The following is a 9,522-nucleotide window of genomic DNA, read 5'->3' on the forward strand; positions in this document are numbered from 1 at the left end:
TTTGGCGGGGAAGGGTAATGTTTTCCTGGTTTTGCAAAGAAAGGGATGGTGAAAAGGTATCAGAAGAGCTTCCAAGATGAGGGATTATTGGGACATGGGCATAAGATTTTGGTCGAGGGTGGGCATTATTGGGACCGGGTTCGGATGAAGGGTTATAGGATAGAGGGGGAGGCCTGGGTTTATTGAATTTGGGAGGCTTGAAAATGACATCCTCAAAAGTATTGTGAGATATTACTTCCGGCTGTTTTTTGTGGTTGGGAAAAGAGTAGTGAGCAAGGTTGGGATTTTGTGGTGTTAGCTGCGTTTCCTTTGGTTTTACCTCTGCTGAAATGTTATCTGCCTTTTTCGAGCTTTTATCCCGTTCTGCCATTTTGACCCGTTTAAGAGGAGAAGCTTTCAATTTCGGGCCATATAATAGATCTTCAAACTGCTTGCCAGAGTCATCCTCTTCTGATTCCTTCTCGCATGCACGGGTGTGGTGGCCTATAATTCCACATCGGTAGCAGAAAATCGGCAAATTTTCATATTTTAGAGGGATCCAGAGTTCTTTGCCATCGAATTTAATAGTTAATCCACGAAGCAGCGGAATAGTAACATCAAAGTTTATCTTAAATCTGGCAAAACACCCCGCAAAATTTACCTCCGAGTCAATCTCCTCAACTGTTCCAATCTGGCCAGCAATATTGCGCAGTATAGTTGGAGCTATACATTTCATCGGTAGGTCGTATGCTCTCACCCAAAAACTGCCGTTAACAATGTGCATACTGGATGGTTGGATCGAACCATCAAGGGCTGTCGTTTGATCACCCACTCACGGTCCTCATTTGATTCAAAAGTGAAGAGAAACAAATTTTTCCGCCATTCTCGTGCCTTGAAGTCTTTGGATGTTTTCCAAGATTTCTTTATGATTTCCATCAAATGGAAACCATTTGGTGGTTTTGTGCAGATCAAGCGCCCAACCAGTCCATATGTTGCATTATTCTCCACCACTCCATCCGTCACCTCTGTACCCTCAATTTCCACAATCTGTGCCTCTCGATTAGTACGTTCTTGAACCCCAGTATCAGATTCATAACCCCAAGGAAATACACCCCGCTCCATAGAACCTGCACACACCAGAAAACGATGAAAAGGAGGTGATCAACACACCATAAACACCGGTAAAATCACAAGCAAAAGAGAAAAAGAAAAGGAAACAAAGAAAGAGAGACAAGAGAAAGTAAAGGGCAAGACAAAGGCGGAAACACTGCCGACGAAAGGAGGGCAAAAACCCCGGACGGAACTCAGACGAGAGACGAAAACCCTAGAAAAACCTAGAGGACGGAAACCCTAGAATTCTAGGGAACTTCAATAACTCTGTAGTGCGCTAATTTTTTTTTTTTTTTTTTAGAGCCCCTCCCCTTGTTATGAAGTGATGACTCTTAAGTGGGGACCACCTCATTAGAGCCCCCAAAGAGACTCTACCATTGTGGATGCTCTTCCAAAGAAAATGAATTAAAGTAGGATGTATTTATAGGAGAAATTTGAAAAAACAAAATTAAATAAAATTATCATTCAACAGCTATTTTGGAAGAAAAAAAAATCGAATGACTATTGAATTTCATATCTAATTTTTGACTCTTTTTTTAAATGGCGCATGCAATGCACATGCCTTATATTAACAGCTAGGGTTGGTATTCAGTCCGGTTCGGCCGGTTTAGAATCGGTTAACAACCATTTTAATAACCAAAAGTCAAACCGATTTATGGTTCGGTTAACTGATTAATCGGACCGATTAATCGGTTAATGAGGTAGATGGACAACCAATTTTAAGTTCTCATATCCCTCGTTGTCACGAGAACCTTGGGCTGATTGAATTCCTAGTCCGGAGGACACTCAGTAGTCCTGATATAGGTGTTTGAAAGCCCTAAATGGGCTTCACTCAAGCGAGCCCTTAAACGAGCGTTTAAGCGCTCAAACAACAAGAAAGAAACAAGTAGCTTCCTAGCATCATAGATACAAGTAAACAAGTTAGCTACAGAGAAGGTAGTCCCTTATTCAATTCCTACGATGACTCAGGAATTGTAGGGACATATATATTTTGTGTGCAAAGAAGTATTGTTTTCAAAAAAGAACAGTTGAACAGGGATCGTATCTCCAATCTAATCTAATTATCCAATTGATGTTTTACACAGGATTTAGTTATATTTAAAGTTTATATGACAAAATTCTTTCTATATTAACAAATCACAAATGTATTCCCAGCTTTTGTTTCAATGGTGACAACAAATTTGAGTTATAAATGACAAATCTACTACTCAATTACAATTAACAAATCTTCCACTGAACAAGACAACAAGTACAAGCTAAACATAAACTGAGGGCTTCTCAATTGTCAATTCAAAATTTCTAAATTCCCCTAAAAATTGAGGGCTTATTTACCAAAGGAGAAGGCTAGCTGCAAGCCTGCGACGGGGACAACTGGTGACGTGACTGAGGCGGAGGCTGGTGGTGGTGGTGACGACCAGTGAGGTGGCAGCAACGGTGACCGGTGAGCCGACATGAAGAATATCTGTGGATCGAGGGAGAGCTCAGCCACGGTCCCACGGAGGCGTGGTAGACCGAGGGGTAAAAGGCGCCGGTGGCCGGTGGGAAAAGGCGCCGACGGCGACAATAAAAGTGAAGTGAAGTTTTAAAATCTGCCTCTCTCTGCCCTAGACGACTACTAATTTGGAAATTTCATAAATTCGAATATGAAATATAAATTAATTAAATTTTAATAGTGATAAATCGGTTAATTCGGTTTAACCAGTTAACTGACCGGTTAAACCGATTAATCGGTTAACATATAACTAAATAATCAAAAATTGAACTGAACCGGTGAAAACCGATTATCGGTTAACCGATTAACCAGTTTTTTGGTTCGATTATAACCGAAAAATAGGAACCATTTTACCAATCCTATTAACAACAACAAGTCAGACTCATTCTATCGAGCAGGCAATCGAGCCCCTTGGCTCGGCAATGGGGCAGGGCTCGCTGGCGCAAGTCTAGCCCGCCTAACGAGCTCCATTATGGTTGCTCTTAGGAACTATGAAACATGGAATTTTGATAAATTTTATGATAATGAATTCATTGAAAAACTTCATAATCTAGGAGCTGAAAATGATTCATAATTTGTATTTTAAAATGAGGTTTTATCTTAGTTGAAACTTTAGGGGGTGATTGATATGATGGAATGAGGGTGGAAATGGAATGATGATTGCTACCTTGAATTCATTCCTTTGTTTGATATATTTTCTTTGTAGGAATCATCACTCTTAGTTTCCTACATCAAAGGAAATCAATATTCCTTCCACCTACCAGACATTAGCTATTCTATTTCATTCTTAATCCTTCTAAATTTAAGTTTTGACATGTATATTTGTATGAAGAAACAATAGGGCCGGATGACCCTATTGGTGATTGAAACTTAAATTTTGTCCACAAAATTTAAAACATCAATATTTGGCCATCTTTTATGTGCTCTACCTAATTTACCCTTTAACCCAATAGATTCAACAACTTTCTTTGACCCGGATCCAGATTTAGGGATTAACCCATGCCTTGTCTACCCCCCATACCCCCGACCCCACCCACCCCCCACCCACCCCCCCTACCACCCACCCCAAGCCAAAAAAAAAAATTTTTTTTTACTTCCCCTGCTTGTCTACCCCAGACCCCCGACCCCACCCACCCCCCACCCACCCCCCCCACCCCCCCACCCCCACGCCAAAAAAAAAAAAAAAATTTTTTTACTTCCCCTGCCTTGTCTACCCCCCAGACCCCAGACCCCCAACCCCACCCACCCCCCACCCCCCCCACCACCCACCCCCAAGCCAAATTTTTTTTTTTTTTTTTACTTCCCCTGCCTTGTCTACCCCCCAGACCCCCAACCCCACCCATCCCCCCACCACCCACCCCATGCCAATAATTTTTTTTTTTTACTCCCACTGCCCTGCCTACCCCCTGACCCCCGACCCTACCCCCCCCACCCACCCCCAAGCCAAAAGGAACTTTTTAAACACTTCCCCTAGGGTTTAGATATTCCATTTAGGGTTTAGATTATCCATTTAGGGTTTAGATGTTCCATTTAGGGTTTAGATTATCCATTTAGGGTTTAAATGTTCCATTTAGGGTTTAGATGATGCTGTTGTTTCTATATTTGTTCTGCATGTTTGGCACTTATGGCACTATTAGTGCCATAAGTGCTAAAAATACCATTTTACTTTATTTTATTTTGGATTTTCGTTGGCACTTATGGCACTAATAGTGCCATAAGTGCCATAAAATAAAATAATAAAGTAAATTTTTTTGACTTGGGGGTGGGTGGGGTGGGTGGGGTCGGGGGTCTGGGGGGTAGACAGGGCAGGGGGAGTAAAAAAAAAATTTCGTTGGCACTTATGGCACTATTAGTGCCATAAGTGCCATAAAATAAAATAATAAAGTAAAAGTTTTTGGCTTGGGGGTGGGTGGGGTGGGTGGGGTCGGGGGTCTGGGGGGTAGACAGGGCAGGGGGAGTAAAAAAAAAAATTCGTTGGCACTTATGGCACTATTAGTGCCATAAGTGCCAAGCTTGGCACTTATGGCACTAATAGTGCCATAAGTGCCTAACCCGACCCGCGTGCCTGATCCTACCCGGCACGCGACCCGCGCTCCTGACCCTACCCAGTCCGCCCAATTAAGGGCAAAAACGTCCCAAAGCTATAAAAATGGCCAAAATTTGTGTTTTTTCAATGTGTGGCCATAAATTGTGTTTTATGCTTCATTTTGGCTACTTCAAAATTTTACTCTTTGTATGAATATGTATGTATGAAACATTATTATTATTATTATTATTATTATTATTATTATTATTATTATTATTATTATTATTATACTCAAAATGTAAAAAGTTTTTTTTTGAATATATATTTTTTTAAAAATAAAATATTACTATCATCTTTATATAAGCAATAGTTTAATATATGTTTAATATATGGATTGAAATAGATGCGACACATTACATAATCATATATAATAAGATTCTATGTATTTATTTCATATAATTTGTTGTCCTACTTTTTTTCATGTTTCTATTATATATATATTTTTTCTTATTTATTGTACATCAACAATTACACTAACTAGTTGATTTTTTTGTAGCCTATATGGAGTGCTATAAACATTGGGTCCACATCATTAAAAAATATGTATAACTAAATTAACTATTTACAGTATAACGAATACAAATATATATATATATATATATATATATATATAATTTATATATATATATATATATAATTTATATATATATATATATTTTATGATGAAATAATATTCTTTTTAAATGAGAACTGCTATGCTTACGGTTTTACTATAAATATAATAATAATAATAATAATAATAATAATAATAATAATAATAATAATAATAATAATATGTGAAATTTATGCTAAATTTTATTGATTCCTTAATAGTCTTAACATAATTTAGTATTAATTGATTCAACTGTTTAAGTTCTATAAAGTTAAAGAAAAAAAAATAGAATTACTTTTTTAATTTTTAAGAAAAGAGTATATATCCTATAAAACTTTATATTACATCCACAAAATTACTATTTTTATTTAATTTTTTGTAAATGTTTTTCGTGAATTATATTAATAAAATATTTATCTACTCAATTATATTTATAATTTTTATACTTTGAAAGCGATGTAAAAGATAAATTAGTAAAATAAAATAATTCCATTTCATTCCTAAACTTTATTTCTAGCTACCAATCATATGAATGGAATCTAACAAATAGTAATCCTTATGCAAATCAGTTAAAATTTGTCATTAATTTTCTATCTTCATTTCATTTTCATTTCCATTCCATTTGAGCGTATCAATCACCTCCTTAATCTTTCCTTCGAAAAAATTGATATAAGTCCTTCTACCGACTTGAATTGTCTAAAGTGAGTCATGGTATCAATTAACCATTACAAAGGAATTTCAAAGTGAGTTAGATCTTAGACAATGAATTGAACGTTTGTTACTCTTGAAATTGGTATACTAAAGAACAATAAAATAACATAAATAACAGTTATTTATGTTTTTTCTTATTATTTTTTATTTAACCCAACCCTTCAAATTGAACAAAAGAATTCAAAAAAAGAAAAACTCAGGCAAATGACTTTTTCCTCTGAGTGTACTGTACACACTGTATCCCACAGCCTCAGGCATAAACAATTCAATTGAATAATATGTGCTGTAAAATACCAAAAAGATTACTAAACTCCAAATTTATCAGATTTCCTGTTATGTAAATATGTAATAAATTAGACAGTCAACTATGGTTAGAATTTACATGCAAAAGACCAAGTCAAACCCAGAGAGAAAATGAAAGTTGGTTAAGAGTAGAAGCAAGTATTTATTGTGATTCACTGCCTCAAAAAAAAGTATTTATTGTGAGAAAAAAAAGAAGCATCATTTGGGAGACATAGTTAAGAGCTAACCACATAAATTAACTCTGGTTGAGAAATAAAAACAAGTGGTCAACAAGCATCACCACGAAATCAAGATTTTTATCATCATCAATATCATCATCATCACTCAAACAAAAACCAAACCATTCTTGGTTTCTCTCTCCTCCCTCTCTCTCTCTCTAACTTAAGCTTCCCATCTCCCTTTCTTCCACCCTTCCCCACATGGCCAAAGATTCTTGCTTTTCCCCCAAACCCTAAACTCCATCTCTAATCACAATCTCTAAAAAACCACTGCAGAAAAATAAAAAATAAACACGCAAGAAAAAAAGGGGGAGCAAAATAAAAAAAATAAAAAAAAGCCTTCCTTAAAATCACTGTTAAATTTTTTTGATGTAATTTTGAGGTGCCATGGAGCTAAGCAATTCGGCAGTCAAAACCCCCGATGCTGAATCCGAGACTCCGACCCGGATCCAACCCGCAAAGCCCCCGCCACCGTCGAGCAACGGGGTGCTGAAGCGCCACGCGCCGCTGCACCTCCACCACGGCCACCCGGTTGTGGTGACGTACAGGGAATGCCTGAAGAACCACGCCGCCAGCCTCGGCGGCCACGCCGTCGACGGCTGCGGCGAGTTTATGCCGTCCCCGGCCTCCAACCCCGCCGATCCCACCTCCCTCAAATGCGCCGCCTGCGGCTGCCACCGGAATTTCCACCGCCGCGAGCCCGAGGAGCCGCCGCCGCCGCCGCTGCCCGCCCTCGAGTACCGCCCCCACCACCGCCATCACCCTCCCCCTCCCCCGCCGCCGCGCCTCAACAGCGCCAGCCCGGATAATTCGCCGTCGCCGCCGCCGATCTCCTCCTCCTTCTACCCCTCAGCGCCGCACATGCTGCTGGCGCTGAGCCACGGCCTGTCCGACGGCGGCGCTCTCGTTAACGCCTCTTCGCCGCCGCTGATGAGCTCCGGCAGCCGCAAACGGTACCGCACCAAATTCACCCAAAATCAGAAGGAGAAAATGCTGGAATTCGCAGAGAGAGTTGGGTGGAAAATGCAGAGGAAAGATGAAAATTTGATCAACGAATTTTGCAGCGAAGCTGGATTAGAGAGAGGGGTTTTGAAAGTGTGGATGCATAACAACAAGAACACTCTCGCTAAGAAGGATCATCAATCTAACACCGCCGCCGCCGCCGCCGAAGAAAGTGACAGCAAAGAAAATGTTCAGTTGCAAGAGCTGCGCCACCACCACCATGATAACAACACTATTCTTGGTACTAATGGATCGTCTTCTTCTTGAATCTTTTCCTTCCAAATTAAGGGTTAATTAAAATAATGTTTTAGATAGATGAGCAAAGGAATTTCGGCTGCAATTTCTTAGTTTAATTCCTAATTCTGCTTGTTAGATTCTTACCTTTGTTGATTAATCTTTATTTTGCGTACCTATTACTATCATTAGCCTTGATCGAACTTGTGGTTAATTACTAAATATTTGTTTATTTATCATTTATCTAAATCGGTCTCTGCATTAATTATTTTCTTGATCGCCATGATCGAATAAATTAATTCCATATCAAGAATTAACATTATTTTTTTCACTTGTCATGCATCCAAAGTCGATCCATTGAAACATTGCTGTTGGTTGTCTGAAATCAAGCAGCAAAAAGTGGTTGTATTAAACTAATTGGGCCAGTTTTCTTAATAATTTAATTTTTACTACATTTATGGATAGAATGATATATGAAGATTTAATATTATTATTCCAAAATAATTGTTTCTTTAATCTTGTAGGTTTTGTACTTTAGAATTTAGATGCCATGGTCTCATATTTTATTCTTGCATCTTTTGCTTTATCTCATCTATGTAATCTTTATCCCAATGGACGGTAATAGATTAGATTAGACATTGCCTTTTCAGGGTTTTATTTATCTATGCTAAATTTCGACTCGACTTAAAAATTGAAAAATCTATACTAAATTTGACTTTGTAGATGTTATTCCCTAATCTAACTACCTATTAGTTGTCTTCATATAGAGTCTTAAATTCTTGGAGCGATAAAATTCTTTCTGGTACCATGTTTTTGTTTCTCGTTTATTGCAGACATACAAAGATACATATCTACAATATTAGAAAGAATGCGGTTGTGTAATTGCCAGGTTAGTTAAGTTAACGACCAAATTAATAGTAAATTGTAGATGTATTTACTTCCCTTTTAAGGGAAGCAGAAATAATTATTGGAAGGTGAGGAAAAGGGTGGCGCTGTCTTGTCCATAACCTCTTCCAGTTGGTTTTGTTAGGAAATCAAAACACATATTTATATGTATATGAATGTGTATATATATATGTACCCGTCACATTTTACTACTAATGTTATCATCAATTAATGCGAATTCTTGTCTATGAACAATAAATTTTAAGATTTAAATCCTATCGTTCCTCTATTTCCAAGTTAAAAATAAAAAGGTTATGTTATACTCCTTCCGTCCACAATTTAAAGCTTCACTTTGGTGTGGACACAGAGACTAAGAAAGCTGAAATTAAAAATGCTCACATCTCTTAGGTTGAAATTAAAAATGTCATATTTTGTTAAAAAAAAAATGATCCCATGCTCAAATTGCCTAAATTAACGTTCATGTCAACATCTATTTTGTATTTGAAAGACAAAATTCTTACATATTCACGCATTTTAGATTTTTCAATGGAAAATGATGATATTTTTTTCTACTTTTTGCATTAATCATTGGGTGCACAAAGCACACGACTGTTTTTAATTTACCTACAAGGTTGTTGGCCGTAATTGAAGAGAGGTAGCCGTGCAAATTTACCTAGCCGGCAACCTTGAAATTGAACATCTCGATTAGAGATGTCAATCGGGTCAGCCCATCGAATTTCGGGTCAGCCCTATCGAGTTTCAGGTTAATTGGGTGCGGGCTAATCGGGCTGAGGATTTTGTCGGGTTATAAATTTTCAACCTTAAATCTAAACGTTCGGGTTTTGGATCGGCTTAAATGCGTAAAATAAAATAATTATTTGTATTTTGTTATTTTTAATGATCTAATGTA

At 37.8% G+C, this 9,522-nt stretch overlaps 1 protein-coding gene across 1 annotated transcript; it reads left to right on the forward strand.

Moving 5' to 3' along the window:
• The first annotated feature begins 6,487 nt into the window (after nucleotides 1-6,487).
• LOC130988795 (zinc-finger homeodomain protein 10-like) lies at nucleotides 6,488-7,976 on the forward strand. The gene has a single exon (XM_057912756.1). The coding sequence runs from the start codon at nucleotides 6,879-6,881 to the stop codon at nucleotides 7,758-7,760; it is 882 nt and encodes a 293-aa protein (XP_057768739.1). The 5' UTR covers nucleotides 6,488-6,878; the 3' UTR covers nucleotides 7,761-7,976.
• The last annotated feature ends 1,546 nt before the right edge of the window (nucleotides 7,977-9,522 follow it).

The sequence above is a fragment of the Salvia miltiorrhiza genome, chromosome 6 (genome assembly GCF_028751815.1).
Source record: "Salvia miltiorrhiza cultivar Shanhuang (shh) chromosome 6, IMPLAD_Smil_shh, whole genome shotgun sequence".
NCBI lineage: Eukaryota > Viridiplantae > Streptophyta > Magnoliopsida > Lamiales > Lamiaceae > Salvia > Salvia miltiorrhiza.